General features: G+C 41.5%; 1 protein-coding gene across 1 annotated transcript in view; it reads right to left on the bottom strand.

The window, feature by feature from the left end:
- Positions 1–22,493, bottom strand: part of LOC133550100 (TLE family member 5-like) — a 28,979-nt gene that overhangs the window by 6,136 nt on the left and 350 nt on the right. Inside the window, exons 1-6 of the mRNA XM_061896173.1 lie at positions 22,427–22,493; positions 7,244–7,341; positions 6,017–6,080; positions 5,882–5,926; positions 5,734–5,796; positions 5,563–5,637 (exon numbers count right to left, since the gene is read on the bottom strand). The exon at positions 22,427–22,493 is cut by the window's right edge and continues 350 nt beyond it. Of these exons, the coding sequence (XP_061752157.1) occupies positions 5,563–5,637; positions 5,734–5,796; positions 5,882–5,926; positions 6,017–6,080; positions 7,244–7,341; positions 22,427–22,453 (372 nt within the window). The 5' untranslated portion in view covers positions 22,454–22,493. The remainder of the gene's footprint in view (positions 1–5,562; positions 5,638–5,733; positions 5,797–5,881; positions 5,927–6,016; positions 6,081–7,243; positions 7,342–22,426) is intronic.

Below are 22,493 nucleotides of genomic sequence, written 5' to 3' on the forward strand. Positions count from 1 at the left end.
TTACCCATGGCTTGGGCACTAATACACCCCCATACCATCACAGATGCTGGCTTTTGAACTTTGCACCTAGAACAGTCCTGATGGGTCTTTTTCCTCTTTGGTCCGGAGGACACGACGTTCACCGTTTCCAAAAAACAATTCGAAATGTGGACTCGTCAGACCACAAAACACTTTTCCACTTTGCATCAGTCCATCTTAGATGAGCTCGAGCCCAGAGAAGCTGGCGGCGTTTCTGGGTGTCGTTGATAAATGGGTTTGGCTTTGCAAAGCAGAGTTTTAACTTGCACTTACAGATGTAGCGACCAACTGTAGTTACTGACAGTGGTTTTATGAAGTGTTCCTGAGCCAGTGTGGTGATATCATTTACACACTAATGTCGCTTTTTGATGCAGTACCGCCTGAGGGAACGAAGGCCTGTTATATCATCGCTTACGTGCAGTGATTTCTCCAGATTCTCTGAACCTTTTGATGGTATTACGGACCGTAGATGGTAAAATCCCTAAATTTCTTGCAATAGCCCGTTGAGAAATGTTGTTCTTAAACTGTTTGACAATTTGCTCACGCATTTGTTCACAAAGTGGTGACCGTTTCCCAATCCTTGTTTGTGAAAGACTGAGCATTTCACGGAAGCTGCTTTTATACCCAATCATGGCAGCCACCTGTTCCCAATTAGCCTGCACACCTGTGGGATGTTCCAAATGAGTGTTTGATGAGAATTCCTCAACTTTTTCAGTATTTATTGCCACCTTTCCCAACTGGCATCAAATTCTAAAATTAATGATTATTTGCCAAAAAAAAGTGTTTATCAGTTTGAACATTAAATATGTTGTCTTTGTAGCATATTCAACTGAATATGGGTTGAAAATGATTTGCAAATCATTGTATTCTGTTTATATTTACATCTAACACAATTTCCCAACTCTTATGGAAACGGGGTTTGTATATGTTATAGTTATTTGAATGACTCTTACCATAATATGTTACGTTAACATACCAGGCACCTTCTCAGTTGGTTATTTATGCGTCATATAACGTACACTTATTCAGCCTGTTGTTCACTATTTTTCATTTATTTTAAATTGCCTTTCAAATGTCTATTCTTGGTCTTGGGTTTTATCAAATAAATTTCCCCCAAAAATACGACTTATACTCCAGTGCGACTTATATATGTTTTTTTCCTTCTTTATTATGCATTTTCGGCAGGTGCGACTTATACTCCGAAAAATACGGTGCACAAGGCGACTCGGTAAAGAATCTGGGTGTTATCTTCAACCCAACTCTCTCGTTTAAGTCACACATTAAGAGTGTTACTAAAACGGCCTTCTTTCATCTCCGTAACATCGCTAAAATTCGTTCCATTTTGTCCACTAGCGACGCCGAGATCATTATTCATGCGTTCGTTACGTCAGGTCTCGATTACTGTAACCTATTATTTTCGGGTCTACCTATGTCTAGCATTAAAAGATTATAGTTGGTACAAAATTTGCCACCTGCACTGGCTTCCTGTGCACTTAAGATGTGACTTTAAGGTCGTACTACTTACGTATAAAATACTACACGGTCCAGCTTCATCCTATCTTGCCGACTGTATTGTACCATATGTCCCGGCAAGAAATCTGCGTTCAAAGAACTACGGCTTATTAGTGATTCCCAGAGCCCCAAAAAAAGTCTGTGGGCTATAGAGCGTTTTCTATTCGGGCAACCAGTAATCTGGAATGCCCTCCCGGTAACACTGGGTTGAGTTTCTCCTTGCCTTGATGTGTGATCTGAACCAAGGATGTCGTTGTGGCTGTGCAGCCCTTTGAGACACTTGTGATTTAGGGCTATATAAATGAACATTGATTGATTGATTGAGTGTATGCTGATTACACATTGTCACTGTATCGCACAAATCTGTCAAGGACAAGCGAACGACTGCGCCCTCAGCGTACTGTTGTGACCTTGCTGGCGGCTCACGTCTCTCCGAAGTGCAAAATCCCTTTTAAGTCGGCAATCCTCACCTCCACAATGGCAAATAAACTACATTTCTTACAAGTATCATCAGGAGAATATGCTAACCGCTATGCCAAAGGTTTTGAATAAAAAAAATAAGGGGGCGGATTAATACAAAGAGACTGGAATGATATCAATTATAGTATTAGTACTGTATATGGTCGATATTACAGGAGTTAGATCGATATTTTTTTTACAACCAAAAACTCTCGTCGTATTTGTTATTGTTTACAAACACAAGAAATATGTTTGGATAAGGATTTAAGGGCAAAAACCACATGATTTAAATCCAAGTGAGTTGTAATAAATTATTAGAATATTTAACTGACGTTACACCATCATTCTGTGTTTTTGACTGATTGTAATTTCGATTAAAAATTGAATTATATATATATATATATATATATTAGGGGTGTAACGGTACGTGCATTTGTATTGAACCGTTTCGGTACGGGGGTTTCGGTTCGGTGCGGAGGCGTACCGAACGACTTTCCTTCCACACGGACATATTAAGTAGAGTAAACAATACTCTAAATGCTGGACATTTGAGGCATTTAAGAAATTCTGTTCCGGCTTCCTCCCACTTCCAAAGACATGCACCTGGGGATAGGTTGATTGGCAACACTAAATTGGCCCTAGTGTGTGAATGTTGTCTGTCTATCTGTGTTGGCCCTGCGATGAGGTGGCGACTTGTCCAGGGTGTACCCTGCCTTTCGCCCGATTGTAGCTGAGATAGGCGCCAGCGCCCCCCGTGACCCCGAAAGGGAATAAGCGGTAGGAAATGGATGGATGGATGGATGCCCTGACAGATCCGCAAAAGAGGACGTATGGTCAGTTTATCCTAGCCCGGTCGCTGCTAGCATGCTAGCAAAAGAGGACATGTCCGGTGCTAGCAGCGATCGGGCTCGAATAGACTTACGACCGTCACTGATTGTTATTTATTACTTCGGCACTCCTGTCTTGCTCTGTATATTGTACAGTATTTGTATTTTGTACTTCTATAGTGTTTTGTATATTGTACAGAATTGCTTATTATTTTTATTGGATGGTAGTCTGTTTATTTCAATTGTTAGTTTTTCCTTTATTACCTCTTAAGTCATTTATTTCACCCCATATTTGTTCCCACTACCGCACCTTAAGTTGGAGTCTTTAATCTCGTTATATGCAAATATAATGACAATAAAGTTCATTCTATTCTATTCTATTCTATTCATACGTCCTCTTTTCATCAGACATGTCCTCTTTTGCGGGGCTCTCAGGGCAGAGTTTCTTAAATGCCTCAAATGTCCGGCATTTTGAGTTATGGTTGCGTGTATAAACAATGTACATTCAGGGTTAAGGGGTAAAAAAAAAACCAACATTGTGCGCGCATCAACATTCGTGAGGGAGGGGCAGAGAGCGAGAGAGTTATGATAAATGCGCATGCGTCTCCAGGCTCTGCTTTTTATCCATTGATTTATCAGATTTAATTTTTTTATTATCTATAGCAGGGGTTTCAAAAGTGTGCCCTGGAGGCCATTTGCAGCCCACAGCTAATGTTTTAAAAGGCCACAGCACATTATAAAAATACTATTAAAATAAACAAAAACATATCAAAACTGAAATAAAAAAGCTTGAAGGTTAAATGTAATTTAGAAAAAGTTGCAATGTTGACTAATAAAACATCCATTCATCCATCCATTTTCTACCGCTTATTCCCTTTAGGGGTGGCGGGGGGCGCTGGCGCCTATCTCAGCTACAATCGGGCGGAAGGCGGTGTACACCCTGGACAAGTCGCCACCTCATCGCAGGGCCAACATAGATAGACAGACAACATTCACACTCACATTCACACACTAGGGCCAATTTAGTGTTGCCAATCAACCTATCCCCAGGTGCATGTCTTTGGAAGTGGGAGGAAGCCGGAGTACCCGGAGGGAACCCACGCAGTCACGGGGAGAACATGCAAACTCCACACAGAAAGATCCCCAGCCTGGGATTGAACCCAAGACTGCAGGACCTTCGTATTGTGAGGCAGACGCACTGATAAAACAAAGCTGTTTTTTTTTCTATCAAACTGTCATTGCTCAAAACATAATATTGAATCAAAATCAATGTTTTTATGAATTATTGACCTATCCAAGGTTCCGATTACTTCACATCAAATATTCCAGTAAGAAAAATATTTTTGGTGGAAGATTTTGCAAATTTGGTAAATAAATATCCAAAATAATTATCCATCCATCCATCAATTTTCTACCGCTTATTCCCTTTTGGGGCCACGGGGGGCACTGGCGCCTATCTCAGCTACAATCGGGCGGAAGGCGGGGTACACCCTGGACAAGTCGCCACCTCATTGTTTTCTTAATGTACCGAAAATGAACCGAACCGTGACCTCTGAACCGAGGTACGTATCGAACCGGAATTTTTGTGTACCGTTACACCCCTTATATATATATATATATACATATACACTTTTTTTTTTAATACTCAAACTATAAAATTACTCAATTAATAATAACAATGGCCAAACCCTAAAACAATTAACAGCAATAAATGAGGGATTACTGGATTCAGTTTTAAGGGTAGAAATGTAACATTACGAGAATAAGTGCTAAAAATTTGACTAAAACAAAAATCATGATTTCATTTTTTTTTTTTCTTTTTATCATTTAGGCCAGGGGTCGGGAACCTTTTTGGCTGAGAGAGCCATGAAAGCCAAATATTTTAAAATGTATTTCCTTGAGAGCCATATCATATTTTTTAACACTGAATACAATTAAATGCAAGCATTTTTTAAGTAAAAACAAAATTTTTAGAGTATAACAAGTCTCTAATTATTTTTAATAACATTGTTATTTATTGAACATGTGCAGTAAAAAACGGATGGATGGATTAAAATGCATGAGAATGTTTTATATTTTGATAGTTATTTTTAACATCGTGATTACCAGCGGAATTATTAATTACTTATCGTGTTAAGCAATGTCAGCTAAGATTTATCTGAGAGCCAGATGCAGTCATCAAAAGAGCCACATCGGGCTCTAGAGGCATATCGGGCCCTAGAGCCATAGGTTCCCTACCCCTGATTTAGGCACTTTTAGTCATAATTTCATTTGCATTTTTTTATAGGAATTAAAACTAAAATGTGTTGCTAACTAATCTGCGCTGCTGATCCGCCTCCGCTTGGGATGTTTTCCTGCTGGCTCCGCTGTGAACGGGACTCTCGCTGCTGTGTTGGATCCGCTTTGGACTGGACTCTTGCGACTGTGTTGGATCCATTATGGATTGAACTTTCACAGTATCATGTTAGACCCGCTCGACATCCATTGCTTTCCTCCTCTCCAAGGTTCTCATAGTCATCATTGTCACTGACGTCCCACTGGGTGTGAGTATTCTTTGCCCTTATGTGGGCCTACCGAGGATGTCGTAGTGGTTTGTGCAGCCCTTTGAGACACTAGTGATTTAGGGCTATATAAGTAAACATTGATTGATAGATTGATTGAAAGTTATGTTTTAAAAAACAACTTTTTGGTAAAAGAGAACAAGGAAACGGAGAGGAAAGTTGTAAGTATCCAAGAGAAGACCAACCCGTATGATGGAGTTCATTTCAGGGGGCGTGACCTGCTTGGCTCGCTCGATGGCACCCATGACTTGCTGCTGATGCTGCGTCGAGTACACACAAACAAGATATTACAGAGTATTAGTGTACGTTACAGCTCAGTGCGGCGGGATGTTTGACGACATGCAGCCGCTCGTTACCTCCTGGGACAGGTAAGGCAACACCTGAGCGCAGATGCCGTTCAATCTCTTGACTATTTCAGCCTGAAGGAGGACACAGAGGATAAAGAGCGTGAGAGACGAGGAGACGACGACGACATATTAGAGCGACAAGAAGAAGCAAGTTCACCTGTTTGTGCATTTCAATATTCAGCCCGTAGGACATTTCATAGTACTGCAATACAGAAGCAGGATCAACGTGTGAGTAGTAATACATCATTGTATGTACTGCAAAACACCTGTAAGGACGGGACGCCAAACTCACCATGATGTAGTGACGCTGCATCTCCGACTTTTCTGAGGCAAGTTTGTCACATTCCAACTTCAAACTGCAAGAAGAAAAAAACTAAGTGAGGAGCTCCACAAACCACGTTAAACCCAGATTTCGATCTAACAAAGGTCTTAACTCATTCTCTTTCTATGCCACATCAATGTGGAATGCACTCCCATCCATCCATCCATCCATTTTCTACCGCTTATTCCCTTTTGGGGTCGCGGGGGGCGCTGGCGCCTATCTCAGCTACAATCGGGCGGAAGGCGGGATACACCCTGGACAAGTAGCCACCTCATCGCAGGGCCAACACAGATAGACAGACAACATTCACACTCACATTCACACACTAGGGCCAATTTAGTGTTGCCAATCAACCTATCCCCAGGTGCATGTCTTTGGAAGTGGGAGGAAGCCGGAGTACCCGGAGGGAACCCACGCATTCACGGGGAGAACATGCAAACTCCACACAGAAAGATCCCGAGCCTGGATTTGAACCCAGGACTGCAGGACCTTCGTATTGTGAGGCAGACGCACTAACCCCTCTGCCACCGTGAAGCCCCGGAATGCACTCCCAACAGGTATAAAAGTAAGTGCATCTCTATATTCCTTCAAAACCGCTCTAACACCTCCAGGCAACTTCAACACTTTACTAATACCCTCCTCCATTCACATCCCATCTCCCCGGATTATAAACAACTCAAATGTACTTCTAATGTATATACTTGTTCTTATGCTATGTGAACTCACTATGTTCTCTGCTGGCTCTACATCCATCCATCCATCCATTTTCTACCGCTTATTCCCTTTCGGGGTCGCGGGGGGCGCTGGCGCCTATCTCAGCTACATCCTACTAAATAAGACCTACACTCTTTCAATGTCCACATTTCTCTGTTGATGACTGAAGTTCTGATATCAACCAAAGCTCCTCATCCCACCCCCCGGATTGTAAATAATGTAAATAATTCAATGTATATACTATGATGATTAACTTGTGTGATGACTGTATTATGTTGATAGTATATATTTGTACCATTAATTGATTAACGTGGACCCCGACTTAAATAAGTTGAAAAACTTATTCGGGTGTTACCATTTAGTGGTCAATTGTACAGAATATGCACTGTACTGTGCAATCTACTAATAAAAGTATCAATCAATCAATCAAAGGACTCAGGCAGCGCTGCTCAACATCACCACGTGACCGTGCGTCTTCTTTACCTGTGGTATTGTGCTTGGAGGAACTGGAACTCGTCCTTGATGCGGTCACACGAGTCCGAGGTGGTAAACTTGAGAGCTTGGCCGGACTGAGCGGATGCCTGAACACAAAATTTAGATGTAGGGTAAAAAGACATTTTCACAGTGGTTCACTTCCTTTTTACACTTGTGGGATGGTTGATATTCAAAGTTATAACTAGGGATGCACCGATTAATTGGTAACCGAATATATTCGGCCGAATATGGCAAAAAAAAGCCACATTCGGCCTTCGGTGGAATGAGTTAAAAGCAAGGCCGAATAGTGGCGTGTGACGCAAAGACGCAATTTTTTGACGCGGTGACGCAATCAACCAACGTGCAGTGTTAAATTTAAATTGTTTTATACATAGTTAGTTTCCTTCTTTTTATTCTGAAGCTAGAGTACTGTTATTGACAAATCTGTTCTGGCCTGGGATATGTTGTGTACCTGTATAAGTGTATGAGGTTACAAGCACACACTTATTGAGATTTACTTGAGCCTTCTGTTTGCATTATTAGCATATCTACTGTGGCTAAGCAGACTTTTGACAAAAGGACAATAAGTCATTTGTTGTGGGTTTATCCACTTTAATGCACTTTGTTTTTTTTGGGGAATGCATGTTTTGTTTGAAGGCCTAATATAAATGAAAAACTGTGCTTTTTTTTAATAGCAAAGGCTACTGGAATATTAAAAAAAGTCAATATTCAATAAAAATTTACTTTATTTGAAAAACATGTCTAAAAATTTATTCTAGGCTATTTATGCAATATAAAAAAGTTGTGAAAAACTGCATTTATTATTCGGTATTTGGTATTCGGCCAAGCGCTCAAATTTTATTCGGTTTCGGCCAAAAATTTTCATTTCGGTGCATCCCTAGTTATAACTATTGTTGGTTAACTTATTTTTACACTTATATAAGAGGTTAATAAATATATTTTAGTTTATTTTGGTTCGGTAAACGGGTTATACTTGTATGGCCATTTTCTACCTTAAAAAGGTACTCAACGCGCTTTGACACTACTTCCACATTCACCCATTCACACACTGATGGCGGGAGCAGGTGCAAAGTGTCTTGCTCAAGTACACAACGAACGTGACGAGGATGGCGAAAGCTGGGATCGAACCTGGTGCCCTCAAGTTGCTGGCACGGCTGCTATACTATCCGAGCCCCGCTACATTGCTGGCTAACAATTTTTTGAGAATTTTACATTTCTATATTATGGGAATAAAACATTAATGAGGACAAAAGGCTTCATTATATCATAATTTAATAAAATAAGTGGATCCATCCATCTTCTTCCGCTTATCCGAGGTCGGGTCGCGGGGGGAACAACCTAAGCAGGGAAACCCAGACTTCCCTCTCCCCAGCCACTTCGTCTAGCTCTTCCCGGGGGATCCCGAGGCGTTCCCAGGCCAGCCGGGAGACATAGTCTTCCCAACGTGTCCTGGGTCTTCCCCGTGGCCTCCTACCGGTTGGACGTGCCCTAAACACATCCCTAGGGAGGCGTTCGGGTGGCATCCTGACCAGATGCCCGAACCACCTCATCTGGCTCCTCTCGATGTGGAGGAGCAGCGGCTTTACTTTGAGTTCCTCCCGGATGGCAGAGCTTCTCACCCTATCTCTAAGGGAGAGCCCCGCCACACGGCGGAGGAAACTCATTTGGGCCGCTTGTACCCGTGATCTTATCCTTTCGGTCATGACCCAAAGCTCATGACCATAGGTGAGGATGGGAACGTAGATCGACCGGTAAATTGAAAGCTTTGCCTTCCAGCTCAGCTCCTTCTTCACCACAAATAAGTGGAACAGGCTTTTATTTTATTTTCTAAGAAAGAGATTGTAACCTGATTTTTTGGTTAAATTGTTTTTAAATCTGATGAAGATAGTTAATTTTATGAGAAAAACATTGCAGGCTATATTTTTGATGGCATTGTTTTTAAATAAAATGTGATTAATTAGCACATTTTATGATAAAACACTGAGGAAACATTAATTTCCAGAACATACATGATATTTCATGAGAATCTTTGGGGAAAAAATAGATTTTATTAGAACTAATGAGAACATTTTAATATTTCTAAAAAAAATGGGTTAACATTTTTTTAACTGCTTAAGAGAAACCTTTAGTTTGTTATAAAAAAAATGTTTATGTTTATGTGAATTTCATGAAAAAACAACACTGACTTTTTTTTAAGGAAAACATTTTATGAGAATCTTCATGGGAAAAAAGTCAAAAATGTTTAAAATGTGTCAACTTTATGAGAACATTCTTGAAAATGTTATAACAAAATGTTAACATTTTATTAAAAAGTGGTGAATTTTTTATTTTATTTTCACGTTATGTTCCTGGTTCCCCCCCAGGTACTCCGGCTTCCTCCCACCTCCAAAGACGTGCACCTGGGGATAGGTTGATTGGCAACACTAAATGGTCCCTAGTGCAGGGGTCGGGAACCTTTTTGGCTGAGAGAGCTATGAAAGCCAAATATTTCAAAATGTATTTCCGTAAGAGCCATATCATATTTTTTAACACTGAACACAACTAAATTCCTGCATTTTTAAGTAAGACCAACATTTTTAGAGTATAATAAGTCTCTTATTCTTTTTAATAACATTGTTATAATGAAGCTAACCATTGATAAATAAAATACTTCTTAATGCGACTTCTTGAACTAATGAGGTAGAAAACGGATGGATGGATTAAAATGGATGAGGATATTTTATATTTTCAACATTGTTTTAAACACCTACCATGAATTGATTTGCGTGGATGTCGACTTAAACAAGTTGAAAAACTTAGTCGGGTGTAACCATTTAGTGGTCAATTGTACGGAATATGTACTGTACTATCTACTAATAAAAGTTTCAATCAATCAATCAGTCAAAACTGGGATTACCAGCAGAATGATTAATTACTTATTGTGTTAAGCAATGTCAGCTAAGGTTTATCTGAGAGCCAGATGGAGTCATCAAAAGAGCCACATCTGGCTCTAGAGCCATAGGTTCCCTACCCCTGCCCTAGTGTGAATGTTGTCTATCTGAGTTGGCCCTGTGATGAGGTGGCGACTTGTCCAGGCCCTCACGGGAAGGACAAGCGGTAGAAAATGGATGACTGGAGGGTTACATGTTTACTACATTTTATGTAAACATAAAATGTTCACATTTTAAAAGGTTTTTTGTTTATGAGAAAATATTTTTTACATTTTATGTGAATAAATTGTGAATTTTATGAGAAAACAATGCATGCTACTCTTGGTTAAAAAAATATATATATATATTTCATGACAATTGTTTTGCTAAAAACGTTCAACTTGAGAAAATGCGTACATTTTACAAGAACATGTGCACACGTCATTATTATATTACATACAGCATATTATCCATCGAGCCATTTTCTACAGCTTGTCCCTTACGGGATCGCGGGGGGTGCTGGAGCTATTTTATATTATTTGAAAATTTAAATTTTTTACATTTTTGGAAATTACAAATTTTATGAGAAAACAATGCAGACTCCTTTTAGTTTTTGAAATATTTCATGAACATTTTTATGTGAAAAAACTGTAAATTGTTCGAGAAAATGTGTCAATTAAATAATAAAATGTGTACCGTATTTTTCGGAGTATAAGTCGCTCCGGAGTATAGAGCGCACCTGCCGAAAACGCATAATAAAGAAGGAAAAAAACACATATAAGTCGCCTTGGAGTATAAGTTGCATTTTTTGGGGAAATTTATTTGATGAAGCCCAACACCAAGAATAGACATTTGAAAGGCTATTTAAAATAAAGAATAGTGAATAACAGGCTGAATAAGTGTATGTTATATGAGGCATAAATAACCAACTGAGAAGGTGCCTGGTATGTTAACATAACATATTATGGTAAAAGTCATTCAAATAACTATAACATATAGAACATGCTATACCTTGTGACTCCTAATTGCTAAATCCGATTAAATCTTATACGTTTAGTCTCTTACGTGAATGAGCTAAATAATATTATTTGATATTTTACGGTAATGTATTAATACATTTTACACATAAGTCGCACCGCCGGCCAAACTATGAAAAAAACTGCGACTTATAGTCCGAAAAATACGGTATATCATCTGAGAACATTCCTAGATTGCATGAGAAAATGTGTAAATGGATGACAAAATGCATTAATGTTATGAGGAATTAACTATACTATCTTTTCCAGGGAAAAGGAAATTTTGACCAAACGAAAGCTGTGATGATGCAGTAATTAAAATGAGCCTAATTGTTGTTTTTCTGTGGAAAAATAAATACAAAACATTGCAGCGTTTACATCAGGGGTCGGGAACCTTTTTGGCTGAGAGAGCCAAAAAGCCAAATAGTTTAAAATGTCTTTCCGTAAGAGCCATATAATATTTTTGTTAACACAGAAAACAACTAAACGCGTGCATTTTTAAGTAAGACCAACATTACTAGAGTATAATAGGTCTCTTTTTCTTTGTAATAACATTGTTATTCTGAAGCTGACTGTGGAGGGGGCGTGGCCCGTGGGCCTGCAGCAAACTGGGGTGTGCCAGGATCGGCCTCGAAATCAGCGAGAGCTGCGTAGATGGCCCTGTTATCTAATCACTTGTCGCTCTGTTATAAGCAGCAGCCAGGAGGAGAGACGGGGTTGGGGCTGGAGCCAGAGCACGAGCGAGAACGAAAGAAAACAATTCAATTGCTGGAAAGCAACTGAGAGACTTATTGAAAAATTAAACAATAGTGTAACCCTGAAACGGGCTCTCATGTTGGTGCTTGGTGGTCTGAATAACCCCCAGGAGGACAAGCCCCACACTAACCAATAATAAATAAATAACTTCTTAACGCAACTTCTTGAACAGGTGCGGTAGTAAACGGATGGATGGACTAAAAATGCATGAGAATGTTTTATGTTTTGAACATTATTTTTAACACTTATTACAAGTGGAATTATTCATTACTTATTATGTTAAGCAATGTCAGCTCAGATTTATCCGAGAGCCAGATGCAGTCATCAAAAGAGCCACATCTGGCTCTAGAGCCATAGGTTCCCTACCCCTGGTTTACATGAATGTTTGTTTACTTGAACATTAATCCTTTATCAGCTGTAGCGGGATAAAGAAAACGGTTGCTAGCATTTCTGGTAGACTCCCTGAAAGCTGAGTTTCGCAACTTTTTTTCTTGAAGCAGCAGCTGGGTAAAAAGCCATGGTGATGTACTTCCAAGCAAGAGAAAAGGTGGGGATTGAAGAAGTGTGTTTACACACGGCCAGATTAAAATTGTGGGCCCAATGTTGGCCATATGTGGAAGGCATTAGGAGGTCTGCTACTGAGTAGACTACACTTGGGAAACTCTGATCCTGACTTTAATCTCATGCTCTAAACCTCATTACTCTCTATAAAGTGGCGCGAAGGCAAGGGGGGCTGGGGGGTCTACACTGGGATTATTGGACTAACTGCAGACCATCTAGTCGTGGGGTTACACAGGGGCTGAAACTCATCCCGGGGCGGCGTGGCTCAGTTGTTAGAGCGACCGTGCCAGCAACTTTAGAGTTACAGGTTCGATTCATGCTTTCGCCAACTAAGTCACTGCCGTTGTGTCCTTGAGCAAGACACTTTACCCACCAGCACGCAGTGCCACCCACACTGGTTTAAATGTAATTTAGATAATGAGTTTCAAAATGCTAAACACTTTGAATAACCCGAGAAAAGCACCATATAAATATAATTTACTTCACATCCTAGAACTATATAAGACAAGTGTATTGCCTCAATCACAGAAAAGTAGAGGAACATTTCAAAATGTCAAACACCCGCTCCCATTAAAATAACGTCTGTTGTTGCCTTGGAGACTCCACACCATTAAGCGAGCAGCGTCACCCCAGCCATTTATCCAAAAGTAAACACCATGTTTTTTACATTACACAAAGTTATTACTTTAAAAATCCCCTTTTTAGGGCTACCATTTTCTGTACACCTGGAAACAGCCATTTTGAAGAGGTGGGGCCCCTACATCACATCCTGTTCATATCTAGGGGTGTAACGGTACGTGTATTCGTATTGAACCGCTTCGGTAAGGGGGTTCCGGTTCGGTTCGGAGGTGTAACGAACGAGTTTCCACACGAACATATGAAGTAGCCGCCTAACTTAGAGTCTTAACAAGCTGCTCCGCTCCGTTCTGCCTCTGTCTCCTACACAGCAACCAGCATTGTCCCACCCACACAACCATCTGATTGGTTACACATATAGCAATAAAGCCAATCAGCAGTGCGTATTCAGAGCGGTAACAACAAATCAGCAGTGTGTATTTAGAGCGCATGTAACAGCGCTTCAGAGTTGAGCAGATTGGTGCTTAGCAGGTGAGCAGCGGACTCTCCCCAAATTATAATAAACACCTCCCTGTCAACGTTCTAGAAACAAACTCTCTCTCGCAGTCCTGGCTTGAGGTGTAGGCTAATTAACTTTTAGCGTAACGTTAGCTCATTGTGCAGTGTGTGTGTGTATGCTAGTGATATAATAATGTAACTGCATCATTAAGCCTACATGAACTCCCTGGTGTTCAGGGATGAATAGTCTCTCCTATTGCTGTTGTACTATTTTTTTCAGCTATAGTTACATTAATCATTAGCAATGTAGCAGCCTAGTTTGATTGGCAGGGTCCCTGCTATCACATGATAAAAATATAACATTTACATAATAAAAATCAACTACAGGCTTCCCAAATGCTGAAATAAATTAAGCATGATGAGTTGACTTGAAACTGTTTAATATTGCACTTCTTATACGTAGAAGAAAAGTTTTGACATTTTATTTAATCTGAGCAAATAAATAAATATAGGATTTCTAAATATGGCAAAAATGATACAAATTCTGGGATTTCGATAAATCTGATTTGGTTCACTTTAGCCCCCAGTAGTCATAGACAATCCCCCCCCCAAAAATATGATTTGTTTCTTGAAATATTTTTTGTCTCATAAAATTACTTTAATTGAACATTTTATCCTTAAATAATCAACTTAATTTGATATTAATTGTAATATAATCAGAGCCTTTTATCACAGGTGCCTCAAAGGGTCTTCACAAAAGGTACCAATTATGTCATCCATCCATCCATTTTTCTACCGCTTGTCCCTTTTGTGTGGGGAAAAACGGCATAGATGTAACATCATTTGAAAAGTCACCTGCTAGAGAATGAAGAATGCTTGAAACTCTGCATGTCAACATCTCCGTTTGGTGCCACACGCCCACACCATCAAAATGCCGAGGCAATCATTACCACATCAACACCGTATAAAAAAAATTGTCAACAGAATTTGATAACGTCCACAGTAACCTACCACATAACGAAGGACGAATACTATTTTTATTTTCACACTAAAAATGTCTGAAAATCTTGCAATTTCTCCCCCCCTGCCCCAAGTGGAGGAGTTCAAGTACCTCGGAGTCTTGTTCACGAGTGAGGGAAGAGTGGATTATGAGATAGACAGGCAGATCGGTGCGGCGTCTTCAATAATGCGGACGCTATATCGATCTGTTGTGGTGAAGAAGGAGCTGAGCCGGAAGGCAAAGCACTCAATTTACCAGTCGATCTACGTTCCCATCCTTAGGGGTCATGACCAAAAGGACAAGATAACGGGTACAGGCGACCGAAATGAGTTTCCCCCGCCGGGTGGCGAGGCTCTCCCTCAGAGATAGGGTGAGAAGCTCTGTCATCCGGGAGGAGCACAAAGTAAAGTTGCTGCCCCTCCACATGGAGAGGAGCCTGGTCAGGATGCCACCCGAACGCCCCCTAGGGAGGTGTTTGGGGCACGTCCGACCAGTAGGAGGCCACGGGGGAAGACTATCTCTCCCGGCTGGCCTGGGAACGCCTCAGGATCCCCCGAGAGGAGCTGGACGAAGTGGCTGGGACGAGGGAAGTCTGGGTTTCCCTGCTTAGGCTGCTGCCCCCGCGACCCGACCTCGGATAAGCGGAAGAGGATGGATCTTGCACTTTCTGTTTTGGAAATGACATGAACATTTGTGCCGCTGCTTAATAATTGTTTAATTAATACAGTTTTGGTCAAATGACTTAGTTGTAATTTCCTTCTCTGCATGAAAGTTTAAAGGCCTACTGAAACCCACTACTACCGACCACGCAACCTGATAGTTTATATATCGATTAAATCGTAACATTGCAACACATGCCAATACGGCCTTTTTAGTTGACTAATTTGCAATTATAAATTTCCCGCAAGGTATCCTGTTGAAAACATCGCGGAATGATGACGCGTGCGTGTGACGTAGAGGACATTTTGGTCCAGCACCGTTCCCAGTTATAAGTAGTCTTTTTTCATCGCATAATTCCACAGTATTATGGACTCCCGTGTTGCTGAATCTTTTGCAATTTGTTCAATGAATAATGGAGACGTCAAAGAAGAAAGCTGTAGGTGAGAAGCGGTGTATTGCTGCCACTTTTAGCAACACAAACACAGCCGGTGTTCTATTGTTTACATTCCCGAAAGATGACGGTGAAGCTTTACTATGCAACAGAGCGGTCAAGCGAACACGGTTGGATTGGACCACACACACAAAGTACAGTGTATTATGCAGCTATCATTTCCAAAGATCGTGTTTCGAAGAGGGTTCCTTGCGAAGGGCACAGATGGGCATCGCCACCACCCGTCGACTGGAGCTGAAGAAAGGTGCGGGGCCGACCTTCAGGTTGTACATTACGACCATATAATCTCGCTAAAACACTAGTAACACAATAAGCAGATATGGGATTTTCCAGAATTATCCTAGTAAATGTGTCTAATAACATCTGAATCGGTCCCACTGTATAGTCTTTTTTTTTTTCTTTTCTAGTCCTTCACTCTCACTTTCCTCATCCACGAATCTTTCATCCTCGCTCAAATTAATGGGGAAATCGTGGTTTTCTCGGTCCGAATCGCTCTCGCTGCTGGTGGCCATGATTGTAAACAATGTTCAGATGTGAGGAGCTCCACAACCCGTGACGTCACGCGCACATCATCTGCTACTTCCGGTACAGGCAAGGCTTTTTTATTAGCGACCAAAAGTTGCTTTATCGTCGATGTTCTCTACTAAATCCTTTCAGCAAAAATATGGCAATATCGCGAAATGATCAAGTATGACACATAGAATGGACCTGCTATCCCCGTTTAAATAAGAAAATCCCATTTTAGTAGGCCTTTAAAATGAGCATATATTAATGCAGTGTGATCAAGAATCAAGAATGTTTTAATGTAGACACATAGAATCATCATACTGGTGTGGTTATGCTGGTCCTGCTGGCCCCACTTTGGACGGGACTCTCGCTACTATATTGGATCCACTTTGGACTGGATTCTCACGGTTATGTTGGATCCACTATGGATTGGACTTTCACAATATCATGTTAGACCCGCTCGACATCTATTGCTTTTGGTCCCTTGGGGGGGGGGGGGTTTGCCTACATATGCGTTCCTCCACAAGGTTTCTCATAGTCATCATTGTCGTCGTCCCACTGGGGGGAGTTTTTCCTTGCCCTTATGTGGGCTCTACCGAGGATGTTGTTGTGGTTTGTACAGCCCTTTGAGACACTTGTGATTTAGGGCTATATAAATAAACATTGATTGATTGATTATATGCATCGAGTGTTAAAGGCCAACTGAAAGTGGATTTTTTTATTCAAATGGGGATAGCAGGTCCATTCTATGTGTCATACTTGATCATTTCTCGATATTGCCATATTTTTGCTGAAAGGATTTAGTAGAGAACATCGACGATAAAGTTCCCAACTTTTGGAGCTAAGAGAAAAGCCCTGCCTCTACCGGAAGTCGCAGACGATAACGTCACATGTTGATGGCTCCTCACATCCTCACATTGTTTTCAATGGGAGCCTCCAACAAAAAGAGCTATTCCGACCGAGAAAATGACAATTTCCCCATTAATTTGAGCGAGGATGAAAGATTTGTATTTGAGGATATTGATAGCGACGGACTAGGAAAAAAAAAAAAAAAAAAGTTAAAAAAAAAATGCGATTGCATTGGGACGGATTCAGATGTTTTTAGACACATTTACTAGGGTAATTCTGGAAAATCCCTTATCTTTCTATAGTGTTGCTAGTGTTTTAGTGAGTTTAACAGTTTCTGATAGTCGGAGGGGTGTGTCCACGGCTGTGTTGTGGTTTGTGCAGCCCTTTGAGACACTTGTGATTTAGGGCTATATAAATAAACATTAATTGATTGATTGGTTATATGCATCAAGTGTTAAAGGCCTACTGAAATTGGATTTTCTTATTCAAACAGGGATAGCAGGTCCATTTTATGTGTCATAATTGATCATTTCGCAATATAGCCATATTTTTGCTGAAAGGATTTAGTAGAGAACATCGACGATAAAGTTTCCAACTTTTGGCGCTAACAGAAAAGCCCTGCCTCTACCGGAAGTCGCAGACGATGACGTCACAAGGGTGAGGGCTCCTCACATCCTCACATTGTTTTCAATGGGAACCTCCAACAAAAAGAGCTATTCGGACCGAGAAAATGACAATTTCCCCATTCATTTGAGCGAGGATGAAAGATTCGTGTTTGAGGATATTGATAGCGACCGACTAGGAAAAAAAAAAAATGTTAAAAAAAAAAATGCGATTGCATTGGGACGGATTCAGATGTTTTTAGACACATTTACTAGGATAATTCTGGGAAACCCCTTATCTTTCTATTGTGTTGCTAGTGTTTTAGTGAGTTTAACAGTTTCTGATAGTCGGAGGGGTGTGTCCACGACTGTGTTGACACGCAGTGTCTCAGGGAAGTCAACGGCAGCTTTATGGCCGCCACAAGCTCAGCGGATCTCAGGTAAGAGGCGACTTTTTACCACAATTTTCTCACCGAAACTTGCTGGTTGACATTCGTTCGGGATCCATGTTCGCTTTGATCCATAGTAAAGCTTCACCTTTGGCAATTTTAAACAAGGAAACACCATGTGTTTGTGTGGCTAAAGGCTAAAGCTTCCCAACTCCATCTTGCTACTTTGACTTCTCCAATATTAATTGAACAAACTGCAAAAGACTCCGCAACACAGATCTCCAAAATACTGTGTAATTATGCCGTTAAAGCAGACGACATTTAGCTGTGTGTGTGCGTACCGCTCACACGTCCTAAAAACCGTGACGTCTTGCGTACACGTCATCATTACACGACGTTTTCAAGACGAAACTACCGGGAAATTTAAAATTGTAATTTGGTAAACTAAAAAGGCCGTATTGGCATGTGTTGCAATGTTAATATTTCATCATTGATATATAAACTATCAGACTGCGTCAAGGGCGTAGAATTGGGTAGGGACGCTAGGGACATGTCCCTACCAATATCCAGCCGCTACTGTGTAGTCACTATCAATACAAGCGCTGCCCGTAATGTTTAGTCAATGATTATGGCACAGAAAGGGTTAAATGTCGGTCTCTGCTAGAAGTCCCGCCTCTAACCTAAATATCGCTCCCTGATTGGTTGCCGCTTTCATGCTAACTTACGTGTGATTGGCTGTCACTCCTCACTGTGGAAAAAACAGTCCCACCTATCCAGACGTTAGCTCCAAATTAGCACTGCATCTCGTCTTTTCCTTCGCTTTTTTCCCAGGTGAAAGTCAATGCTCAGTCCCCTCTACCATTGTTAACCCTCCCCGTAGGTGAACATTAACCTTAAACATGTGAATTCAACTACTTTAGTCCGTTTTTTAACATCGTAAAAACATCAGCTGTCCTTTTCTACGGACTGCAACAGTCCGTTGTCATGGATACATGACAACGACTTCCATTCATACGTGCCTGAGGCGTAGTTATAGCCTACGCTGTGATAAGGCTTTAGAATAGTAGCCGTGCTCAATATTTAAACCAAGGTTAACAGCCAATCAGATCGCCGGATTTCACCTTTTCCGTTTAATTTTTTTTAGTTTCATGTATTATATTTACAGTACAAAAGCAGCAATAGAAAGAAGTAAATGAAGGGAAAAATTGTGAGTGATTTAAACACAAGTTGGGGAAAAGATTATTACGGTTCATTTATGTTTATTTACAATGTTGTATTGCATGAATGTATTTCGGATGTTGTTGATGTTAATTGACAGTATGATGCACAGTTGCACTACAGCAGTGGCTCTCAAACTTTTTTTGTCATCCCCCACTTTGGACAAGGGGGAGTTTTCAAGCCCCATCTGCCCCCATCGCCCAAATAGAACGCTAATGCTAAGATTAACATTTTCAAATTTATTGAACATCAAGTAACATGTTGAATTATATTTATATAGCGCTTTTCTCGAGTGACTCAAAGCGCTTTACATAGTCAAACCCAATATCTAAGTTACATTTAAACCAGTGTGCGTGGCACTGGGAGCAGGTGGGTAAAGTGTCTTGCCCAAGGACACAACGGCAGTGACTAGGATAGCGGAAGCGGGACTCGAACCTGCAACCCTCAAATTGCTGGCACGGCCACTCTACCAACCGAGCTATACCGCCCCATCAAGTTGTATACATTCAAACTCAATAACATAAAATAACATCAAGTTCAATATTAAATAAAATAACTGTGCAGCTGTGGTATAACTTGCATCAAGTTCAATAATATATCAAATAACTTGCATCAAGTTAAATAATAAATTGATTAAAAGTGCCACTTTCTTGTGTTTTGATAAAATTTACCGCGCTCACATTTGTTAAAACCTCATTGAGTCCAGGGCTGAGCTGCCAATGCGCATTTGGCGCAACCCTCTTTATTAGAGCCTGCAGCCCGTTTCTTGACCCTGCCACGGTCTGTGCGCCACCAGAGCAAAAGCCCACACAGTTTTCCCATTTAAGGTCGTGTTCTTTGAGGAAACTGTCCATTATCCTGAACAGCTCATCAGCACTGGCTCTAATTTTTTTTTGTATTTGCAAAACAGCGAATCCTCGCACAGTGACTCGCCATTCACAAAGCGGACGTATCACGTATGCGATGAACAGGCAGTCTTTATTGCCGTCAGTAGCTTCGTCCGCTTGTAAAGCAAAACGACTTTCTTTTAATTTGTCTACGAGTTGTTCCTCAAGATCACTTGCAATGTCGCATATACATCTCGCAACTGTGTCGTTTGACAGTGATTTACAGTTTGTATAGAAAATGGGGTTGTAAAAAAAAAAATCTAAGAATATAATAAAAAAATATATAAAAAAATTAAAGTTACATTTATTTTTATTTTTTTCAAGAACCCTGCCGAGAATATAGAGCTGGTCCACAGTTCCACGACCAGGACGAAAACCACACTGTTCCTCCTGAATCCGAGGTTCGACTATCCGGCGTGGCCTCCTCTCCTGTACACCTGAATAAACCTTACCGGGAAGGCTGAGGAGTGTGATCCCACGATAGTTGGAACACACCCTCCGGTCCACCTTCTTAAAGAGAGGAACCACCACCCCGGTCTGCCAATCCAGAGGTACCAGGAGTCTTGTTCACGAGTGAGGGAAGAGTGGATCGTGAGATCGACAGGCGGATCGGTGGGGCGTCTTCAGTAATGCGGACGTTGTACCGATCCGTTGTGGTAAAGAAGGAGTTGAGCCGGAAGGCAAAGCTCTCAATTTACCGGTCGATCTACGTTCCCATCCTCACCTATGGTCATGAGCTTTGGGTCATGACCGAAAGGATAAGATCACGGGTACAAGTGGCCGAAATGAGTTTCCTCATCCGGGTGGTGGGGCTCTCCCTTAGAGATAGGGTGAGGGTGAGAAGCTCTGCCATCCGGGAGGAGCTCAAAGTAAAGCCGCTGCTCCTCCACACCGAGAGGAGCCAGATGAGGTGGTTCGGGCATCTGGTCAGGATGCCACCCGAACGCCTCCCTAGGGAGGTGTTTAGGGCACGTCCAACCGGTAGGAGGCCACGGGGAAGACCCAGGACACGTTGGGAAGACTATGTCTCCCGGCTGGCCTGGGAACGCCTCGGGATCCCCCGGGAAGAGCTAGACGAAGTGGCTGGGGAAAGGGAAGTCTGGGTTTCCCTGCTTAGGCTGTTGCCCCCGCGACCCGACCTCGGATAAGCGGAAGAAGATGGATGGATGGAAAAAAAAAAATCTAAGAATATAATAAAAACATATATAAAAAAATTAAAGTTACATTTCCTCCCATTTCTCGCGCCCCACCTGTCATGTCTCTATTCCCCACCAGTGGGGCCCGCCCCACACTTTGAGAAACGCTGCACTACAGCCCTACACTAAAGAGTAAAGATGAGAACTCTTCCAAGTTGTCTCCTTTGCTTGCATTTTAGTTGCTTTACCCTATAACATCTGCATGACGTGAAATTATGATTGCTCGGTTGGTAGAGTGGCCGTGCCAGCAACTTGAGGGTTGCAGGTTCGATTCCCGCTTCCGCCATCCTAGTTACTGCCGTTGTGTCCTTGGGCAAGACACTTTACCCACCTGCTCCCAGTGCCACCCACACTGGTTTAAATTAACTTAGATATTGGGTGTCACTATGTAAAGCGCTTTGAGTCACTTGAGAAAAAGCGCTATATAAATATAATTCACTTCACTTCACTAATGTAAAAAAAAAAAAAAAGGAAACTTTCAGAGTGCTGCCTTGGAGCACTTTTGTGTCCCCACCAATCTCAAAATCAAACCTGCGTGGTGGGTAGTAGTGGGTGTCAGTAGGCCTTTAAATTAATTAGCGCCCGGGCGGCTATTCAAAGAAATACGGTATATTGTGTATCGCGATATGGCCTAAAAAAAATATCTCGATATTAAAATAAAGGCCATATTGCCCAGACATAATGAAAATGTGATATTCTTTCAAACGCAAGCACATGGCTCGCACAATTGAGCGTTTGTAATATGTATGTAAACAAGGAAAATATGTTTTATTCGCCATATTGACTAACACAATGTGTTTAATTAAGACAAACCCTCGTTGACTTGGAGGTGCTAACAGCTAGCAAGCGACGGACGTCTCGTAACGCTCCAACGCCGTCATTGTAAACAGTTAGTGGGCCAACATTTGGCAAATAAGCGCAAATGCGCGCTAACAAAGTGAGTGCTTGTGACAAAAGCTGACATTTTGGAGCCCGCGGCGTCAGCTGCTGTCCCGAGCTAGCTGGCGAGCTAGCCGGCCAGCTAGCACGCGTCGCCCCCGGTTAGCCCGCGGAGGTCCGGACTCCACAAGCGGGACTAAACTAGTGGTCAACTTACCGAGTGCCTCGATTGAGGAAACATCATGTCAGCAGCGGTCCGCACCCTCGCCGAGTCTGCGTCGTCT

This window comes from Nerophis ophidion, linkage group LG03 (assembly GCF_033978795.1).
Source record: "Nerophis ophidion isolate RoL-2023_Sa linkage group LG03, RoL_Noph_v1.0, whole genome shotgun sequence".
Classification (NCBI taxonomy): Eukaryota; Metazoa; Chordata; class Actinopteri; order Syngnathiformes; family Syngnathidae; genus Nerophis; species Nerophis ophidion.